Source organism: Micromys minutus (assembly GCF_963924665.1).
Source record: "Micromys minutus genome assembly, chromosome: 16".
NCBI classification, from domain to species: Eukaryota; Metazoa; Chordata; class Mammalia; order Rodentia; family Muridae; genus Micromys; species Micromys minutus.
The window spans coordinates 54,485,102-54,507,686 of record NC_137985.1 but is presented as its reverse complement, the minus strand read 5'-3'; the positions used below and the strand labels follow the sequence as shown (position 1 = coordinate 54,507,686).

The window sequence follows — 22,585 nt, the reverse complement described above, 5'->3', positions numbered from 1 at the left end:
CATAACCTTTAGAGCCATTGATTCATTAGCATCAGGATCCAGAACCACCTGTGCAGTTGGCCATATGTGGCTGCAATTGCTAACGCTCCAGAAGGTAGGTAAACAGTGAGGTTGATAACTGAGTGTTGTGGTTTCCAGTTCTGTAGCCCACTGGGCTCCAAGTGGCCAGCCATACAGTGTGTACCCCAAACCCTACAAGTCTTTATGTCTACTAAGGAGAAGGCTGTGCAGCTGGTTCACTGTAATTCTGCAGCCAGTCTGCTTAGGTTCCAAGTGGCTTTGCCGCTCACTTGGTGTGTGGCCTGGGTGGTTGATTCAGTCCTTCCTACCTCAATTCTTTTCCTGGAAAATGTATTTCTGAGCAGTAGTCAAGGCGGTGCTTTCAGAACTGAATGTGAGAATGCAGCAAATACAAACTGGGCACAACAAGAAGCCGAAGCAGGGAGTTGAAATGTGGAGACCTTGGGCTGCAAAGAGAACCCCAAAAGGCCACCAAGTAGCCAATTCCAATGTAATCCCATTAGGGTCTCTTTATTATAAACTCAGGCTTGGGCTCTTCCCCAACCCAACCCTGACACAGCAGGACAGGAAGGGAAGACGGAGCAGCCTCAAACTCTCAGCAGGACACGTTACAGGAAAACGGGAGCATGTGAGGGGGTGAGGGAGGGGTGTCCACTCTGGCAAGCATCTAATAGAATGACTATAAGCTGAGGGGGAAGGTGCTCTGAAGCAAGACCTATTTGATCACAACCAATCTAAAAGTAAAGCAAAACAATCAGACTAATTTTTGGTTAACTGTGGTTAGGAAGTAGCTAGGGAGTAACTGGCCAAGGACAAGCCATGGGGTCCTTTCTGGTATATTGGTGCAGCCGGTCAAGTTCTCAGGCATTTTTTTTTTTTAAGATGAAGGCTGGTCCCAAGATGGAGTAAGTTTGCCCTCTCAAAACAAAAGGAAAAGACACAAAGGGGAAATATATTGGTTAATCTCAGCAGTCAACTTGGTGAGCTCTAGAATCACATGGGGAAGTGGGCCTGTGGGACTGTGTGTGAGGAATTATTTTGATTAGACCGACTGAGGTGAAATTACTCACTCACTGGGCAACACCATTACCCGGGAGGGATTCTGGGCTGCATAGAAAGGAGAATGTGACCAGACTGCAGCAACCATCTCTCTCTGAGTCCTGACTGCGGACACATGTGACCAGCTGCCTCCCTCTCCTGCCTCCCTTCCTTCCTGCCTTCCCTACCATGATGGACTGCACCCCGGTCCTTACAGCACATTCTCTGGAATCAGTACACTGATGCCCAGACAGAGGACGATGGAAGCCACACACCAGGGAAATGGAGCTCTGGCCGCAGAATGCTGGCAGCGGCCACTGTGTATTGCTATCTGGGCAGCATGCTGTCCATCTACACTTAGGTTATCAGAGACAGACTCAACCAAAGAGAGAAGCAAGCCATCAGATGCCCTGCCCAGTGTGGCACTGTTGCCCCTACAAAGCCAGCACAAGGCAGATCACACTGGTCCCCACCAACTAGAGGACTGTATAGTTTGACTATATAGTTTAGTATGACTGTAGAAATCATTAAAGTGCCTGACGGTGTTTATCATATCTGGCAAATAGGTATTTGCTTATTTGTCTGTTGTAAACACGGCCTTGCAACTATTAGACAAGCATCTTACTGTACTGTACCAACTAAGCCCCATCTCCAGCCTCCTTAGTCTCTTTAGTTAGCTGGAAGTATACAGCTGACCCTGAACTCTTGAACCTGCTTGACAAATTTTAGGATTCTACTAAGAAAAATTTTAAGTGTACTCAGACGCCCAATGGGTTTATTTCTCCTGTACAAGAGTCCTCTGGTTAAGGGAAGGCCGAACTCTGCTTCTATAGTCTTTCAGGAACCAAAGCAGATAGGGGCTCTCCCATCGTTAATGTTGGGTTGCTGGTGCCCTGGGCTTTGGCATCCAGCTGGTGCAACACTAAGAGAAAGCATGTAGGTGGGGAGTATTATGGGCCATTCCAAGAAACAGTGCCATTATACTCTGAGATTCTGCCAAGTGGAACACAGACACATGGCCACCACACATCTGTCTGTAAGGGAGGCAAAACAGCATGGGTCATCTAAGTGCCTAGAGAAAATGTGAACATAAATTTGGCAGAGTTAGTTCATCCTATCTTCCATAAGGAATTGCATACGGAAGCAAGAGAAATAAGGATTGCAGATGTGTAAAAATTCAAGTTTAGCTTACTAGCTTATGGAGGGCTTCTGCCGAAAGAGGCAGAATACCCAAGCAAAGGATACTGGGCCAAACTCATCCCAAACAATAAGGTGGAGTAGATTGACTCATTTAGAGCTAAGGGGCTTGGCCAGAGCACTGTGGTAAATTGCTTTTACATTCAAAGGGTTTTATATTCAAAAGGTTCTGGATGTCTGCCTTCAGACCTTGAAGAACAACACACCTCCTCCTCTGGCTGTGTGGCCATGTGACTAGCTCTGCCCAATTGCAAGATCGACAGCATTTCTGCCAGGCAGAGTTATTTGTTGGTGTGAGGCTTTCTAGAGTGCTCTCTCCCTCTTCCATTGAGCAACAATATTCCAGAGAGATTCCCTCTCCACAAGCCTGAATCCTGCAAGACAGACAGACTAGTGATGTCCAGTACCCAGGCAGCATCTTGTCCTAAGACACTGAGATTTTTTTACATTATTGATTTTTTAGGGAGTGGGGCTTCAAGATAGGGTTTCTACCTGTAGCTTTGGTTGTCCTGGAACTGGAACACATTCTGTAGACCAGGCTGGCCTTGAACTCAGAGATTCTCTTGCCTCTGCTTCCTGAATGCTGGGACTAGAGGTGTGTGACACCACCACCCAGCTAATTTATTACATTTTATGTAAAATATATGTTGTACTAGCAGTTACCCTTACCTGCTGAGATAATTCACTAGTGAAAAAAATGATTTATATTTTCAACACAGAATTTCTCTGTGTAGTCCTGGCTGTTCTGGAACTCACTCTGTAAACCAGGCTAACCTTGAATTCAAGATCTGCCTACCTCAACCTCCCAAGAGCTGGGATTGAAGGCATGTGTCATCACTAGCGGGCCGAAACTCATATATATATATTTTTTAAGTTTCATATTTCTGTAACATAAACTAGTTTATTTTGCCTAATAGGCATTTTTTTGGTCCAGAGTTCTAAGATGGCCAACAAGACAAAACCACCCAGCCAACCAAGCAAAATGCACTGGCCTATTATAGATCATTTCTAAGAGCTAAGGAATCATTATGTTCCTCAACATAAAGTATAAAACCAGGCCTGGGTGCATGGGAATCCCAGCACTTTAGAGACAGAGGTAGAAGTAAGTAAAGAGATCAAGGCTAATTATCATGACCCTGTGGGGGGGGGGGGCTAAGGATATGGCTTAGTGCTTACCTAGAATATACAGCCCTTAGTTCCATCCCCAGGTACCTGTAAATCCCAAGACCTAACTACAAGCAGAAGGATCAGAAATTTAACTACATGGCAAATTTGAGGCCAAGCTGGGTACCTGAGGCCATCTCATAAGTAATTAATTTGTACATTATTGCCCCAATACAAACCAAGGAGTTGTGCAATGGGCATTGGATTACTGTAATTAACTTAATCTCTGAGATAGCATCTCCTGAATTCAGGCTGCTCTCCAATTTACTGTATAGCCAAGAATGGCCTTGAACTTCTGATCATATTGTTTCTACACCTCCAAGTGATTGGATCATAGGCCTGTGTGCTACCACACCTAAGGGGAGGAGGAGGGAAAGGGGGTGCTCAGCAAAGAACTTTGTGCAGGCTAGGTAAGCACTCTACCAAGTATAAGCTATAGCCTTATTTTAAATACCGATAAAAATCAACTCTCAGTAAAACTCTGGATATGCTCTATTCCTTAAAGGGTGGTTCATTTGCAGACAATTTCAAGCTACAAAGTGCTGAAGAGAGATATTAAGGGCAGATTAGTACCTAATCAAAGTCATTCCTCCAGTTCCATAGCATCCGTGACTTTAAAAAGACAGGAAGGGAACTGGGGAGGACAGTTATCTAAAGCAATTTTTATGTAGAGGACAATTTTAGCTACCCAGTGTCCTCTGGTCTCTCTGGAACTGACTCCTGTATCAGACAGGAACGGCCTCTTTGAATATGGGACCTTCCTTGCTTTAGGGACCATCCTTGGACTATTGTCCGTGTACCAGTTCTACATTATTTTCCCATTTGAGCAAGTTTACCTTGAGTTTCACTGAGTGATTTGACACAGAGGTACAAGGAGGAAGGGAACTGTAGTGGCTATTCCTGGTTGTCAACCTGACTATATCTGGAATGAACCACAATCCAGAATTGGGAGGCTCACCGTTGATCCTGATCTTGAGGTACAGAGGCCATGGACCTTAGGACACTAAGGCCGGGAGATCTCTGAGCTCAAGGTCACCTGGCACAAAGCAAGTCCCAGATCCAGGTGTGGTGCTACAGCTTTAATCTGGGACACACCTTCTGTTGGAGACCTACATAAGGACTTTGGAAGAAGGAAGGCTCTTTGCCGCTTGCCTTGTGGGACTGTAAGTCACCAACAATACCTTACTATATAGGAACTATCATAAGTTCTGTGACTCTAGAGAACCCTGATTAATACAGGGACCTTGACTCTTTAGGCATTCCCTTAGGGTGAAATGAGAGACTGGCTCTGATTTATTTAAGCTGCATTGGAAGAGCCAGGTGTTTCCAGCCAACTGGGCCAGCCACATTAACTCAAGGTTGCCAAGCACTAAATTCCTTAGGTGCTGCCCTGTGTTTTACTCATCAGTGAATAGATGATGCTTAGCCTGCTTTGAAGTTGAGCAGTTTCTAGCTTGAACATTGGTTCTGAAGCTTAATAACTAGGTATCCTTGACTCCCTAAGCTCCCTTAATGCAGCCTCACAGACTGTAAAATGAGGATACAAATAAACGCCCACTTCTTTGATTTAAGGAAGCCAAAAGAGATGCTCTGTGTGTGAAGTTGCTAACAGCTCCAGTGGGCTCGGTGCTTGGAGAATCGAGGGTGTGTGGTCTCCCAAGACACTGTCCTTTTTGTCGAACACTACAAGCACAGTATTTAGTGATCACATCAACAGTAGTTTTAAGAATTTCTTTGCCAGCGCTATAAAAGTTGTACAGTGTTTACCCCCAGAAGGACTGGTTTTCATTTTACCTGTAGTGTTTAAATGTTTATGTGTATTAACATTTAAAATAAGCATATTTTGAAGGGAAAACCGGTTGGGCCAACAGGGTTACCAGTTGGGTTTTTTGTTTGTTTGTTTTTGTTGTGTTTTGTTTTTTGGGTTTTTTGGGGGGTTTTTTTGGGGTTTTTTTGTTGTTGTTGTTGGGTTTTTTTGTTTTTTTTTTTTTTTTTTTTTTTTTTTTTTTTTTTGGCTGAGCCTTTCATTTCCTTCAGATATTGCAAAAAACGAGGACGAGAAAACTCTAGTTACTACCTGTGTTAATACGGCAGCCCTCCCACACCGGCCTGTGGGTAGAAAGAGTAAAAATAATCTTTTCACACGGGACTTTTAAACTAGCTGCCACATCCTACCGTCATACTTGCTGATTCTTAGGGTGAACAGTTTATCTACAGGTTTCCCGCCCGGGGAGCAACAAAGGCTAGAGAGGTGTCGAAGACGCAGGCGGGCTGGGCCGGGCGGATCCTCTGCCCTGGCTAGGTCCTTCCCGGTAGCGGGAACGCAAATACCGCCGCCTGCCCGACCAGGCCCGAGGGGCGGGCCCCAGGCCTCGGCCTCGCCTCCGCCTGCCGCCCGCCGCGTCCCGGCCACCGTGCCGGGCGACGCCGCCAGCATGCTGCAGAAACGGGAGAAGGTGCTGCTGCTGAGGACCTTCCAGGGCCGGACGCTGCGGATCGTGCGCGAACACTACCTGCGGCCCAGCGTGCCGTGCAACAGCCCGCTGTGCCCGCAGCCCGCCGCCTGCCACAACGGTCAGGGCGGGAGGAGCGAGGGAGGCCGGGGCGGGAGAGGGAGGCCGGGGGGGAAAGAGCGAGGGAAGCCGGGGCCTGACGTAGCGAGGGTGGCGGGGCTCTAGTGAAGGAAGCGGGACCTAAGGACCGAGGAGAGCCGAGAAAGGAGCAAGGGCGGCCTGGGGCAGCCGGAGCGAGCAGAGCATTCTGGGCTTGGCGGAACTAAGGCAGCCTGGGAGACGCCCTGGAGTGTCCTCGGTGCGTCCGGTTCTCCCTCCTAGTGATGGGAAGCGGGCAGCACCGGCCTGCAGCTTCAGGGGCGCTCCTCTCAGGACCAGCCTGCTGCAATGGCCCGATCGAATGGGAGGCCCGAGAGCCTGCAGGCACCGGATGCTTCGGGTTTCCCTGGGGGGGACCTAAGGCGTAGGCACCGCCTTCTTTCTGCCCTGGCACCGTGCCCCTGAGTACACTGCTAGGCGTTAGACATTGCCTGCTCTGCTCCTGCCAGTACGCAGACCCCTCCAGCATGACAGCCTCTTCATTTTAGGACTGGGGACTTAGGCTGGGGAGAGGATGCTGCGAGCTAGACTTCCCTTTTCAGGCAGCAGGTTGCTGTTTGTTGTCCCTATTGAGAGGCCTTTTCAGAATTCATGATTGAGGTCACAGCTTGATCAAGCTGGTGGGGTGGAAACCCGACCACTACCCATGGATTGTACAGCACATCTTTTCTAGTACGTTCTCTTCAGTCCCAGGACCCTGTAGCCATGTTCAGAAGCTTTAAGCAGAATTAGTCTTGCAGTTTTTTAGGTACATACACGTGGTTAACACAAACGTATGTGCACTCTCGCTGTGGTGATGGCTTAGTAGAAATTTAGCTTCTTCCAAGGATGTACTTGTTTTTAAAATATCAGTCATCCTCTCGAAGAAGTACTGGCAATAGCATAAACCATGCTGGGCTTGTATTTAATCACAGCTGAGGGGAGGGAGAAGCAATGAATCTGAACTTTGAGCCTCTACCGAAGTAGATTTGTCTTGTCTTTTAAAAACTTCAAGGTGAAATTAAGATGAGAAGTTATTTTGCACACCGGGAGCCCTGTGACATTGAAGTAGTCATAAACCAGGTTTGAAAATGTTACCTAATCGCTTTCACTCTGAATTATGTTTCAGATGGGAAGCTCTTGTCTGCTGAAGTGACTCATTATGTGATCCCAGACTGGAAAGTGGTCCAGGATTACCTTGAGGTCCTGGAGTTCCCAGAGTTGAAGGGAATTATTTTCATGCAAACGGCTTGTCAAGCTGTGCAGCATCAGAGAGGCCGGAGGTACCTGCTTTGCATTATTTATTTATTTATAGTACAGGTTCCCCAGCCCCTTTAGAAAAGGTCCCTTGTTAGAGGGAAAGAGGAGGAATTCATTATTTTGCCAGAAAGGATTTTTGAAACTAATTTGGTATTCTCTTTGCTGGTGAGGAATGCAGTAACATTTTATGTGTGCTTCAACACCTGGCCAAAAGATCTGACTGTAGATCAATAAACTGCAGTGTCCCCAGGATGCACAGTTAAGATCTGTAGTGAATTAGTTTCTGGCTTACATTTTTATAGGTAGCACAATTACTTCTTCTTTTTATTTTTGCTAATAATGTATATTATTTAATCTTATTCATAGATATTCATAGATTGTTTCAGGAGCATTCCTTCTCTGGAAAAGAATACTTTTAAATCTTATCTTTCTCTATTGTAAATGCAAACTGTACTTCCAGTGATTTATTCAACAAAATTAAAAAATAGCCCATTCTGATTTTTAGATTAGTCCTGTGGCTGTCAGCCATAGTAACTGTATCTGCTGAACAAAACCTTTCTAATTGGACCTATTTAAAATGCCTGCCTTGTACCTACATGAAAGTGTAATTGCCCCTTTCCGGGCAAATACCCTAAAATACAGTTTTGCTTCACTTAATATTTGAAACTTGTATGATCTGAACTTAAGACTCTGAGACTCGCACGTTAGAATTATATACCCAAACTCTCAACACCCCAACTTATTTAACAAGTAGAAATTATATTTATTCTGTTTTTAAGATGTTTTGGTTTCTTCAGACTTTGGTAGTAAAAGATAAAGTTTTCTTTATTTGTGTCTTAAAATGATAAATTGTCCTTATGCTCAGTTCAGAAAAATATACATTAGCTAAAATCTGAGTGAGTTTTTTTTTTTCAAATTGAATATTTTAAAATGAGCTTGAAGTTGATTTTATTCAGACCCAGACGTACGGATGTTTATACCCAGCCAGGTTTAAACACTGCTGCGGGTGTCATATTTCAATTTCCTATACTAAAATCAATCTGTTGTTCCCATTTGGCTCACTCACGCACCACAAGCCTCTTCAACCTCTGCTTTCTAAAATGTTTTTAATATTAGGATTGCTTTGAAAACCAATTCCTAGGACAACCGAAAGCAAAGAGTTGGAATTTAAATGTCCTTTCTCCTCAGTGTTTCAGTAGTTAAGTTGATGAAGAGCTCCCATATTGGGTTTTGCTGTGCTTTACCCTGTGTCTTAGGATTCTATAGGGAAAGCAAAAGGTGAAGAACTGGCAAGTAGGCCCCGCCCTCCCGATTTTTCATTAGAGGAGCGCTTTGCCAGCTTGTACTATTGGTGGCTTTAAGGCAAACCAAGTGCCAGGCTTACTCAAACACAACAGTACTAGCCCTGTTTCTAACAGGAAACATCCTCCTGATACCCAAGAGCCAGGGATGGTGGCAGATACCGATAATCCCAACAGATGTAAAGTAGAAAGTTCAGGAATTCTACATTAGTCTCTGTTTCACAGAAAGCTTGAAGCCAGTACAGACTATATGAAACTCTGTTCTCACAAACAAACATACATCATTGTATTGGTATTCAGCCATAAATCTATTTATAATCTTTATGTTTAAGTACTTAATAAGCTTTAAAACCAAATCAAAACCAATTAATAAATACCACTATATTATAAAATCATAAATGTATTTTCATAGCCGCTTGCTTTATATAAAGAATTGGTTCTAGGATCCCAAAACTACCAAAATCTGCAGCTGTTCAGGTCCCAGATATAAAATGGCATTGGAGAGCTGGTCCAGTGGTTAAGATCACTTGTCACGCTTGCAGAGGACCCAGGTCTGATTCCCTCAACCACAGGGTGGTTTACAACCATCTAAAACTCCAGCTCCAGGGGATCCAGTGCCCTCCCTCTTCTGACAGCTGTGAATACCAAACATTTTCATGCTATAGATGCATACATTCAGGCAAAATAGTCACATATAAAATAAATAACTCTAACTTAAACTTTTGAGAATAAGTCAATAAATAAAATTGTACTAGACTGACAATGTGGCCCAACATGTAAAGGAGCTTGTCACCAAGCCTGATTACCTAAGTCCAAGCCTTGGTATCCACATGGTGGAAGGAGAGAGCCAACTCCTTCAAACTGTCCTCTGACCCCATCCTCCTCCAAAAACATAAGTAGAGTAGAAGTTACACTTTATGTTTTTTTTTAACAACTTTATTTTACAAAACAAAGATAAATGTACAGATTTTAAGCATTTTTTGCATAAAATTATACAATACATTTTTGTCAGTACTTTTTTTTCAGATTTTAAAATAATTTTTACATAAAACTGAATATATTTGTTAGTCAGTACTTGATTTTTTTAAAGGTTTGATAGTATGCATTGAAAACTTAATAGTTACAATGAGCATAAAGTACATGTAAAACAAAATGTAACATGGAAATAGTCAAAGTTTTCTTGTTGTATAAAGATTTTTTTTGTTTTGTTTTGTTTTCTTTATTTCTTGGACTTCATACAGTCTGTGAGTTGTTTCTGGGGCAGTGCGAGCCTCTGGGGTTAGCATCCCATTATCAGTGACTGCATATTATGTCTATTCTTTTGTGACTGGGTTATCTCACTCAGAATGATATTCTCTAGATGCAGCCATTTTCTTAAGAATTTGGTCAAGTCATTGTTTCTGGTGGCTGAGTAGTATTCCACTGTGTAAATGTACCACAATTTTTGTATCCATTCATCTTCTGAAGGACATCTGGGTTCTTTCCAGCTTCTGGCTATTATAAATAGAGCTTACACTTTATGTTTTAAATGGCACGGTGTTTGCAGATGATCGTCACTACTCATCATCTAAGCCATCTCTAGGTCACTAACGCACCTAAGCCGACCCAAGGCTGCATCGTGTGAGAGACAAAGATGGGCAAAAGCAGCCATTCTTCGTACAGTCAGATCTGTTCTTTCTAGATGGCCCCATCTAAATGAAGTGCCTCCAGGAATGGAGCACGGACACACAGGGGACTAGCTCCCAGACCATGCCATAGTTGGTGCTATTTTAATGAAATGAAATGACCAGAATTGCCTTTAACAACAGAGAAATGTAACCTATAGTCCTGTTGTGGGGTTTTATATTTTGATCTCAGGAAAACTGATGCAGAGAACACCTGTTTTTATAAATACACTGGAGAGAACAACTGAATAATGCCAAGTCTTTGATGACTGTCACCCAGGAGTCCTCAAGTGCTTATTGAACAGAAGGGCACTGGACTCAGAGGTTCTCCATACTGTCATGCATTCAGATGTATATATGCTCATCCAGATGTTTATTTAAAAATCAAAAGCTCCTAACCCAAAACATCCAAGAAATTCAGGACAAAATGAGAAGTCAAAACCTAAGGATAATAGGTGTAGAAGAGAGCAAAGACTCCAAACTAAAATACCCAGTAAATATCTTCAACAAAAGCATAGAAGAAAACTTCTCTAACCTAAAGAACAAGATGACCATGAACATACAAGAAGCCTACAGAACTTCAAATAGATTGGGCCAGAAAAGAACTTCCTCCCTACACATAATAGTCAAAACACCAAATGTTCAAAAAAATAGCAATATGGAAAAAAGGACAGTCCAGAGAGTGCTAGGACTGAGAACACAGCAGTAAACAAAAGTAGATCCAGTCCTGAGAGGACAGACAAGTAAGAAAGGAGACTTCTGGCCAAGCCTTCATGAAGAGGATATGCGGAACATGAACTGAAAGGAAGGCCTCATGGACTTTGGAGAGGTCGAGGAAGGATTTTTGTGCTGGAAAGCATGATATCGGGTTCTTGTTCTAAAAGATTACTGGGATGTTGCATTAGCCTCTTGTACTACTGTAACAGAGCAAATGAGAGAGGTCACTTTTCTCCTTTGTGTAAATTCACCAGCATTCAATCCTGGGACTCTTCTTGATGACATCTCAATCCTGACCACTTCCCAGAATCACCACCTTTATGCACAGGAATCTGATTGGCTTTCCACACTGAATATCTCATGAGGGGATGAAATTTCAGTGCAGCAGAGAACACATTCAAATCACGTCCAAACTAGAGCGAGGATACCGGCAGCTTAGGCATGGATAGAAATGGGTGTCCTGAGACCTTTCAGTAGGTAGGAATCAATAACATTTCCTAAGTATGTAACCATGGGAACTGGAAATGTATCTGTAACCATAGGAACTGGAAGTATATCTGTAACCATGGGAACTGGAAGTATATCTGTAACCATGGGAACTGGAAGTATGGCCGTGTTGAAACTGAAAACACTACAGATATTCCTCGTAGATTCATTTTAAATGGTGTGTGTGTGTGTGTGTGTGTGTGTGTGTGTGTGTGTGTGTGTGTGTTGTGTGTTTACTCCAGTGTTTATGTGGGTGATGTGTGTGCCATGAACATGTATAAGTTACAGCATTCAGGTTATCAATACTACACAGTAGATCATTTTATCTACTGAACTCTCTCATTGGTCCAACAGCTTAGTTTGTGTAACAACAACCCAAGTGGCCTTCAACTGGTAATATTTAAGAAAACATGGTATATCCATAAAATAGAATACTATTCAACTATAAAAAGGACAGAATATGTTACCACTTGGATCAACCTTGAAATTATTATGCTAACTGAAAGAAGCCAGCTATATACATGTATACATAAAAATGTATATGTTGGAGCCAGCAAGATGGCTCAGGCACTTGCCACCAAGACTGACAACCTAGGTTTAATCCTGAAACCACATAATAGAGTACTAATTCCTACAAGACTTCTTTGGACCACGTTTGTTCTGTACCCCACACAGGCACAGACACATACACATTAATTAAATCAACTAGCTTAAATTTAATTATATACTTTTATTTATATAAGATGTCCTGAATAGACAAAAATAGAGATAGAGGTGCTGGAGAGATGGCTTAGTGGTTAAGAGCACTGACTGCTCTTCCAGAGGTCTTGAGTTCAATTCTCAGCAACCACATGGTGACTCACAACCATCTGTGATGAGATCTGATGCTCTCTTCTGGTGTGTCTGAAGACAGCAACAGTGTACTTAAATAAGACAAATCTTTTTTTAAAATTATTTATATATATAATTGACTAGTGGTTGCCAGAGGCTGGGGGCCATCGGGTGGGAACTGAATGTTCCATTGACACAGCTGTTTTTATCTACTTATTAATGGAGACAGGGTCTCAATATAGCTCTGGCTGGCCTGGTACTCACTATGTAGACCAGACTAGCCTAAACATCACAGATCCTTCTGCCTTCCAAGTGCTAGTATTAAAGGTGTGTGCCACCATGCCTGGCTTTTTAAAAATTATTATTTATAAGATTTAGTAATGATTTTAGATGTGTGATGGGGAAGGAGTGATACCAAGGGCAGCACTACGATTTTGTCTCGGGTAACTAGACAGAAACAGGACGCTTAAGACGAAGACAGGGCTCTACACAGATCCTGGCGTGGCTGAGGCCTCTAAACAAGCAGCACTGATCTTAGCACTGCAGACAGACTGCTTGCTGTATTAGCTAGTTTTCTGTTACTATGACACATTTGCCTGAGGTCACTAATTCACAAAGAAGAAAGGTTTATTTTTACACACAATATGATAGGTTCCAGTCTATGATCTGGAGTTTTAGATGGTGTTTGAGGGGATCAGACCCGGGGCCTCTGAAAGCGCAACAAATGGTCTTAACCACTGGACCATCTCTCCAGCTCTCCTAATGCCATTTTATATCTGGAACCTGAACAGCTGCAGATTTTGGTAGTCTTGGGGTCCTAGAACCAGTTCTTTATATAAAGTAAGGGACTGTGGGAATACATTTATGATTTTATTGTCCTGGCAGCCTGAGGTCAGTCTCTGGGACACAGATGACCCAAGGAGAAAACTAACTCCAGTAAGTTCTCCAACCTCCCTGCATGGGCATGCACCTAAGCACAAAGTAAAGCAGTGTAATTTTTATGGTTCAAGTTACAGCATGACAACTGTTGAAATATCCAAGATGTAATTCACAAATCCCTGGAAGCATTGGCTAATGGGACTAAAGACATAAACATAATGAAATTGTAGCACCTGAAAGTAGGTCCAGGAGACCCACGCATGGCCTTGCTGAGTTCCCTTCCCCGGTTCTTCCTCTTGCTAGCCCTCCAACCAGCAGAGGCAGGTATTGCATCTGTCGACAAGGCCCCCATCAAATATAGTAAAGCCACCAAGCCTGGCATGGTGCCATGGCTTTGTAGTCGCTTGGGAGACTGAGATGGAAGGCTTACCTGAACCCAGTTCACAGTAAGGTGATATACCTCTCCCTCCCTGCTCCCATCCCCAAAATTCAGTCTAAAGAAGTTTATTCATATTCAGGAAATGGTTTGAAATATTTAGTTGATAAAGGTTTGGGGAAAAAAAATCTGAGCCTGTCTGTATAATTTTTTTGTTTTGTTATCAGTAAGACTGAAACTTTGGTTTTAAGAGAGTCTCATGTAGCCCAGGCTGGCTCAAACTCCTTGCAGCCAAAGATGACCTCGAAAGTCTAGTCTTCCTTACCTCTCATGTTCAAAGCCAAGTCTAGCTTAAGGCTAACGGTCTTGGCTGCCACTACTCTGTCCAAGGTGCTATGAAGCTTCTCTGTGCTGGCTTCACACAGGCTGCTATCTGCCTGATTCTATCAGAAACACTGCAGAGCCTAACAGAAATTATGACTGTATTGTATGTGTGCACTACTAAATTATAACCACAAGCCTACACATCTCCAGGAAGCCCTGACTGTCACAAAGTAATTCACTGCTGAGTCGCTGTCTTCCCCATCGGTACGCTCCTGCCGTTATCCATTTCCTTTATCTGGTTGACAAGTGGAAGCAAACAAAACCCTCAAAGTGGACGGAGGAAACCAACTGCACGGTTGTCCTCTGCCCTCCACTCGTGCTTTGTGGCATGCACACGTCATACACACGTCATACACAATATTAAGTACAGTTTAAAATGAACGTAATGGCAGATATAATGGCATGGCCTTTAATCCTAGAACTTGGAAGGCAGAGGCAGATTCAGGTCTGAGTTCAAGGCCAACCTGGTTTACATAGGAAGAGCCTGTCTCAGTAAAGCATAGGTGATGTGTGTATGGTTGGCAGAGGTAACAGGACTCTGAAGATGGCAGTTTGTTCAGGCCCAAATCCTGGGGGCCTGCATCAGCGCTGACACAGGTGCTGAGCTCGTTCCTCGTGGCCCTGCTACAGGGTGAGTGCTGGAGGACGGACAGAGTGAAGCAATGTGTCACTGCCTTGAGTGCTCTGTCCCTACTCACCACGCTTGGGCTGCTTCTCTGCCTTTTTTCCATTTGTGCCTCAGGTCTCAGGCCTGCTCCAGAAAGCCACCCAGGCCCCTCCGTCCTCTCACAAGCTTATCCATGGAGTGAGTGATTCTGTGGGGGGTTGTTTGTTTGTTTGCAAAGTAGCATTGCTCTTTTCAAAATTTTTATGAAATGTATATACATATAAAAGCCAGCATTGTTGGAGGGTGGGGCTTTAACCCAATGGTAGACTGCTTGTTAGGCAGACAACAAAGCCTTGGATTTGGTCCCCGGTGCCTATAAACCAGGTAGGGGAAGCAGGAAGATTACTACACAGTGTTTGACTTGATCCTGGGCTATACAAGACTTTCGTTTGTCTGGTTGGCTGATTGGTTTGGGGTTTGAGGTTTTTTTTGGTTGGTTGGTTGGTTGTTTAGTTTTGTTTTTTTTAAGACAGGTTTCTCTGTATAACCTGGTTATTCTGGAACTCACTTTGTAGACTAGCCTTAAACACCTAGTGATCTGCCTGTCTGACTCCCAAGTGCTGTGGGAGTTTTTTTATTTTGTTTGTTTTGTTTTATTTGTTTGAGACAGAGTCTCTCTACATAGCCCTGGCTGTCCTGGGAGCTTACTGTGTAGACCAAGCCAGCCTCCAAGTCACAGAGAGCCACCTGCCTCTGCCTCCTGAGAGTTGGGATTAAGGGTGTGCCTTAATCCCATGCCTGAGTGAGAACATGCCTTAAAGATAATAAAAAATAGATACTTCCTTAATTCCTACGTGTATGGCTTAGTGGTGGTGTTACTCCAAACTCGGAATTCTTCATCTCCCCCACTGACAGTTTATACCACTTAAATGTCACTTCTCTCTCCTTGACCTCAACCCCTAGTAACAAGTCTGCTTTCTGCCTCTGTGCATCTGCTCTAGATGCATTTATCCAGCAGGGTTTGGGGTTCACCCCAGGGCCTCTGCATGCTAGGCAAGTGTCCCTCCCTGAGCTGTGTCACAGGTCCCTGGTGCTCTCCTTTAGACATGTGCCCAGAAATGGGTTTGCTGAATCATATGGCAGTTTTGGTTGTGATTTTTATCTGGTCAGAATAGCTGTTTTGCTTGCTGTAGTCAGGCTACTGCAAGTAGGGCCCTGGCCTGTCTAGATGGTGTCTCCTAGAGCATTCAGTACATCAGTGTTTACCCACTCCAGCAAAGGCCTGGCCTAGGAGGGGAGCACACACTTGCTGAAGGATGTTAGCCAGAGTGAGTGAGTACCAGCACTGCAAAACCAACAACCCAACCCATTCCCTTTAAAATAACTGCCTAAATGCATTCTGTAATCCCTTGATGACAGGCTCTAGGAAAGCTTTCTTAGAAGCTGACCCATGGCAGACTTGCTGTTTTGGGCATGGTTCTGGCTCACATTGCTAAAAGGCTCTTGACTGGAAAAACTTATACTTTCTGTTAACTATCTGAAAGATGGGTCTATCTCTACCTTATTAAATCGTGGAAACTGCATAAATATAATTCACAGATAAACCCTTAAACTTATCTACTTTGCATGACCTTCCTAGGCCTGCCAGCTAAAGGGAAATGTACTAATACTTACAAATACCATTTGCCGACAAAGTGGGAATCAAAAAAAAAAGGTGCCAAGCTCTACTCACCTCTGTGTACTACAGCTGTAATAGAGCAGATAACGCAGCTCTGTAGTAAAATCGCCAAGCATCTCTGAGGGAAAGCAGGAGGAGTCTAATTAATCTGCAAACTAATTAATGAGCCTTCCCCGAGTGCTGGCAACTAACAGGCAAAACTGAGAAACACTAACAGCAAGCACACCAAAGCCAATACAAATCAATGCTTTTCAGGTGTGTGTGTGTGTTTGCAAGTGCATGCAGCCATGTACATGTGTACATTCATCTGTGTGTGCACGTGTACCAGAGCACTCACTCGTGCCACAGTATGTATGGAGGTCTAGGTATTGGTCTTTGCCTTTCGCTTGGTTTCAGACAGCATTTCTTATTCACTGCCACATACCCAGGAATCTCCCAGCATGAGCACCAGGATGACAAATGCTCTCACCTGGCTTTATTTGGGTTCTAGGAAGTTTGAACTGAGGTCCTCATGCTTAGGTGGCAAGCACTTTTGCCTGCTCAACCATCTTCCCAGCCCTTATTTTGTCTTTTGAGACAGGCTTTTACTATCTCTCCCAAAACAGCCTCAGACTCATGGTTCTTCTGCCTCAGTCTCCCTTGTGTTAGGATGTTTCTTGGGTTTTAAACAATCTGTCTCCCACTCTGAAATGCCTCGTCTGTTTTGATCCTTGGCAGGAGTTGGCAGGAGATGAGTACCTGCTGAGTTAGATTTATTCTGTCCCCTGTGTTGCAGACAGTATAACAAACTGCGAAACCTCCTGAAGGACGCTCGCCATGACTGTGTTCTCTTTGCTAACGAGTTCCAGCAGCACTGTTACCTCCCCCGGGAAAGGGGGGAAGCCATGGAGAAGTGGCAGACCAGGTGCGTCCCGACTCACCTCACTCGTCATAGGGTCCACTTGAGTTTCCTCATCTGTGACTCTCTGGAATTGCTGTGGCCTGTACAAAGTCCGGCAGCAGCTATTATTGGATTGTGGTAAACACTAAAGCGACAGTGTTTCAGGAGTGTCGTCTGAATGCATAATTGTTAGATTTGGGATTGTGGAGATAAAGGTCCTCAGTCTGAGCCTCCTAGACCAGAGCAAGGGCTGGCAGGTCCTACCAGTGCTGTAGAGGGTGCCTTTCGATGACTTGCTCAGTTTAATGTCCTATTTTAGGTCTGCCCAAAAGTACAGTATGAAGCAGGCACTTGGGTGTGGGGTACTTGCAGAGCAGGAGCTGAAGTGATGGCAGTAAGATGGGGGAGCAGTGAAGATGTGAGGCTAAAGTGGGCAAGGAGACTCCGCCAGGCCTGCTGGGGGCTTGAGGAGGCCCTGGAGAACACCTCACAAGGTGACCCAAGGCAAGATCCCAGGCACTTAGCTAAGTGCCCCTAGGTGTTAATTCCAAAGGTCTTTGGGGTGACATGTAAGTGCCACAGCCCTATAGAGGAGACAGACTGCCGAATGGACCAGTGAATTTGTGTGCTTCGCTGAGTGTGCAATACAGTCCTGAACCAGTTCTCCATGAATTTGTGTGCTTCATTGAGAATGTAGTCAGTCCTGAACCCATTCTCCAGACCCACACTGAAGCTCTTGGTGATATCCCAGGCTTATCATGTAGTTTCCTCTCAGGACTTATTGGATTGCCAGCTGAAGCTGTTACTTGTTCCTCCTCTTCAGTACTGTTGCTGTCATTCCCATGTGCCCTGTAGCTCAGCCTCCAGTTAGAATGTGTTACAAAGTAACAGTGTGGGAGAAATGAAAATGTTGCTCTGGGGACTGAACTTCTAGAAAGAAGAGATGGATGGGAGGTGCTTTCTGATTACTATTTGTCTCACAGGGGTCCAGCCCCCTAGTTATCTAGAGTAAATACCCGGGAAGTATCTGTTGTGTAAAGAAAGAACAAAAGAAACAGAATGAATGATTAGCCATATGGATATAGAATGACAGTATGAACCAAGCATGACATTCTGAACAGCAGCTGTGTGTTGTACCTGGGATGCTTACTACCCTTTGCTGTCCCAGGAGCATATACAACTCAGCTGTTTGGTACTATCATCACTGTGAGGACAGGATGCCCATCGTTATGGTGACAGAAGATGAAGAAGCCATTCAGCAGTATGGAGGCGAAACAGAAGGCGTATTTGTAATTCCTTTCAAGGTATTTCCAGTGGTGCATGTGCACACACATAGGCTCATGTGGACGGACTCACACATACACCTTAAGTCTACATCCTTTGGCAACACAGAAAAGAGAAAGTAGACTTCACACCTGTAATCCCAATACTAGAGGTGGTGAGACTAGAGGCTTACTGAAAGTTTGAGGCCAGCCTGGGCTATAGAGTGAGACTGTCTCATAAAAGGAGAAAGAGGAGCTGGGTGTGGTGGTACACATCTTTAATCCCAAAACTCAAGAGGCAGAGACAGGCAGATCTCTGTGAGTTCAGGGCCAGCATGGTCTACTAAAGTGAGTTCCAGGACAGCCAGGACTACACAGAGAAACCCTGTCTGGAATCAAACAAGTGAAAATTGGGGGTGGACAGCAGAAGGAAGACTTTAAAATGATCCATACTGGAGCTAGCAAGATGGCTCAGTGGTTCAGAGCGCTTGCACTTGTTGCTCTCACAAAGAACCTAGGTTCAGTTCCCAACACCCACGTGGATACTTCTGACTTCCTCAGGCACCAGGCATGCATGTAGTGCACATACATACAGACACGGAAAACACTCATACACATAAATTAATAAATCTTAAAAAAAAAAAGCAGATGGTCTATAACATTATTGGTGACCAGGTGGCCTTGACTCTAGCAAATTCGGGCTGACTCCTGAAATTGTGGGAAACACAGAATTCAAGAGCAGCACAGCAAGCCTCTGCTACCAGTAAACTGTTATGTGTTTTGTGTTTTGTATTGTGTGTTACATATGTTGGCATGGTTGTGTGTGTGCATGCACACGTGCACATGCATGCATGTGTGTGTGTGTGTACATGTGTGTGTTAGAATTGGAGTTGAACCTAGGGCCTCACCATGCTAAGCACTACCACTGACCTATATCTTCAGCCCCTAAGTCATGTGTATGGTTTCCACAGGTGATGCTGGTATGGTGGTGGTAGGTTAACACTAAAGTTGCCAATGATCTCATGTTTATACCTACAAAATGCTAGTTTTATTTGTCTCTTTCCATAAACAATAACCAACGTGTTTCCATGACAAGCAAGTGAGTGTGTTATTTCCTTCAATTCTTGCAGCAACTCAGTGAGGTAGGTCAGTATCCCATCTTACTAGTAAGACAAATAAAGCAGAGAAACTAAGTCACCTGCCCACAGGCATCTGCACTAAATGGCAAAGCTGGAATTGGTGCCTAGAATCAGGCTCTAAAACTTTCAGCAACTTGTTGAACTGCCTCCCAGATTTCTATCTGCTAGAGATATATAACTGCTAATGATTTCCAGCACACACAGAGGCAAATTGTCTTAAATCTAATCTCCCGCCTCTCTATCATTTTTCCCTCCCTGCATATATGTGTGTGTGTATGTATGTATATAGATGTATGTATATATAATTGTGTGTGTGTGTGTGTGTGTGTGTGTGTGTACACATTAAATATGCTTTCCCCCCAAGGCAGTGTATACCAGGCAGACCTTCCTGTGTTGGTAAGGATGACCTTGGAAGATGGGGACAGGTGTGCACCACCTCTCAGTTTATGTGGTGCTGGCAATCAAACCCAAGGTTTACACATTCTAGACAAGCATCCTACCAAATGAGCCACTTCCCTAGCCCCTCAAACCAGTCTTGCATGTCAGCCACCCCTCACTCTTCCACATCGGAATAGTTTGTGAGCAAGAGCAGGCGCACTGGAAGGAGTTAAGATGTGGCATCTTTTATATGAAGGCTGTCAGGTCACAGGCCTATTCTCTCATCAGTGGCAGCTGCTTCAGGCTGTCATAGCAACACCTTCTATCTCTCAAGAACCTTTCGAGATATCAGGCTGACTGTTAATCTCTCTGTAGATGGCCAGTCTTGCCTGTCTCTTCAGTTGGCCAATCAAATCTACTGGCTGATTGCTTTTTCTAATGCAAAAACTAAAACACACCCTCCATTATCCCTGACAGTTAATAGAATGTCCAGCTTGATTTTTGAATTGTAGATTCCATAAGGGTTCCCAGGTACACGAATAGCTAAAGATTTGCCAATAGAATTTTCTTGACTGTGCTATAAAAATGTGTTCTGGAGTGCCAGAGAATTCCAGGGGCGCCAGATATTAATGACAGTGTCACTTGGTTTTTCTGTTGCAATATATCATGTCTTGTTCCCACAGAGGACAGTTGACTAAAATTACATTTTTCTACTTTTTCGAGAATTACTTTTCTTTGCAGTCCAGTAGTATAGGACAGTTTTATTTTGTAGAGCAGTTTGAGCAGTTCCTGAGCAAACTGAGACCAAGGGCTCTGTAGAGGTGAATGACATCAGGAAAAGAGAGAGACTGGCAAGCTCAGATGAGCAGGGACACAGAGTTTTCTTTGGGGAAGTTAGATGCAGAGAACCAAGATGATAAATTCTTCATGAAGAGGTTGTTTCCTAACAAAAACGTGGTGCTAAGCAGTAGGAGCAGAGTCGCCATGCTCAGGGTAGTGTACACAGAACCTTTAGGAGGATGTGACATTAACAGGAGAAATGCTGGCCTCCACAAAAGGGTGTCTTCTCTCCATCATAATCTGAGAAAAGGATGTATCTTAGCTTTGAATTGGGTTGAAATCACATATAAGAAGGTAAAAATGCATAATAGGAGATTTTCCTGTATGTCCTTTGTAAACTGTCATGTTCAGAAGTGAGATATGTGGAAAAACAGATTGCTGTGTGTGTGCATGTGTGTGTGTGTGTGTGTGTGTGTGTGTGTTCTTCTGTATGTACAGCTGCATACATGGAGACCGGAGGAGAATACTAAATGTCTTGCTTTATCTCTTCCTTATTTATTCCCTTGACAAAATTTACTGACCCTGAAGCTAAGCTATTGGCCCACAAACCCCAGCACTCCTGTTTCTAAGTCCTCACTGCTCAGCACAGGGTTATAGGCCAAGCCACACTTTTTATGTAGGTGCTGGGTTTGAATTCAGTTCTTCAACCAATGTTCTTGCCCTCTGTGACAAGTGCTGGGATGAAGTACAGCATCTGATGGCATCTCTCTATACCATTGCTACACACAGAATTACCTGGACAACTTCTGGCCAGACTTAAAGGCTGCACATGAGCTCTGTGACTCCATCCTTCAGTCGCGCCGGGAAAGGGAGAGTGAGAGTCAGGAAACCCATGGGAAAGAGTACCCAGAGCACCTGCCCCTGGAAGTGCTGGAGGCAGGCATCAAATCTGGACGCTACATCCAGGTAATAGTGGCAGTGAAGGGTGGGCATCAGTAAGAAGCAGCATATTTTCCTCTTCTCAGCTTGCCTTCCACCCCAGAGCTCTAAGTCCAATGCCTGACCACAGGACAGGCTTAAGGCTATTTGGGAGCCATTTCTCTATAATCCTTAACATCTAGTTCTAAGCTGCCCGAGTGTCACACAAGTATACCAGTAGCCTTCCGTCAATGGGAAAGACATACATTTTTGCACGAAGGTGTAAAGGTGACAGCAACATCATATTTGTGAATTTATCTTTATTCCTTTGCCACTTCCCTCTGGAGGAAGGCCTCCTTGTAACTCCCCAGGACCGAGAACCCAGGGGCTGCTGGGGTTTAGGGAAGGACTCTGATACAATAACTCCTCAGCTTTGACTGTTTAACCCGTATCCATTTCCTGTATACTTGTGTGACTTTATGTGGTCTTGTGTATCCACCACAGTCATCAGAACTACTCTGCTGAGGATTTTGCATCTCTATCAGGCAACTCAGAACTCTTTCACGGTGGCTGCAGCTCATGCTGAATTCGCACCATGTTGAATAAAGTGTATTCTCAAGAAAAGAAACCAGAGTGGTGAAGATAGGAACCACAGTCTGCTGAGAATATGATCACTTCATAACTTTTTAAAAACTGTGTCAAGAAAAAACTTTGTTCACACTGATTTTTGCTTATGGTTTTAGGGAATTCTGAATGTCAACAAGCACAGAGCTCAGGTAGAAGCTTTTGTTCGCCTACAAGGAGCCAGCAGTAAGGACTCAGGTCGGTACCAACCATATATTTCTATACTGCCTTTTTAGTTCTGACATTAAATGGTGAAGAAAGTATGAATTGTCATACAACCCTGGGTACACTGGGGCTTGTGTATTTTAGGGTTTTTTACTCCTGTTTATTTTATCTACAGTTTGGGGCTGGTTTATTAGTACTAGGAATTGAGCCTCAGGCTTTGCTTCTGTTATTTGTCTATCATTTCT

General features: G+C 44.0%; 1 protein-coding gene across 2 annotated transcripts in view; it reads left to right on the top strand.

Annotated features, from left to right (window-relative positions):
* The first annotated feature begins 5,831 nt into the window (after positions 1-5,831).
* DIS3L (DIS3 like exosome 3'-5' exoribonuclease) overlaps positions 5,832-22,585 on the top strand; it is a 31,397-nt gene continuing 14,643 nt past the window's right edge. The window contains exons 1-6 of one of the 2 annotated variants that reach the window (XM_080929674.1): positions 5,832-5,994; positions 7,141-7,294; positions 16,970-17,098; positions 18,243-18,378; positions 21,423-21,599; positions 22,295-22,373. In XM_080929674.1, coding sequence (XP_080785800.1) covers positions 5,856-5,994; positions 7,141-7,294; positions 16,970-17,098; positions 18,243-18,378; positions 21,423-21,599; positions 22,295-22,373 — 814 coding nt within the window. In that variant the 5' untranslated portion in view covers positions 5,832-5,855. Of the gene's footprint in view, positions 5,995-6,130; positions 6,232-7,140; positions 7,295-16,969; positions 17,099-18,242; positions 18,379-21,422; positions 21,600-22,294; positions 22,374-22,585 lie in introns of those variants that run through there. The other variant, XM_080929675.1, reaches the window with a different exon arrangement.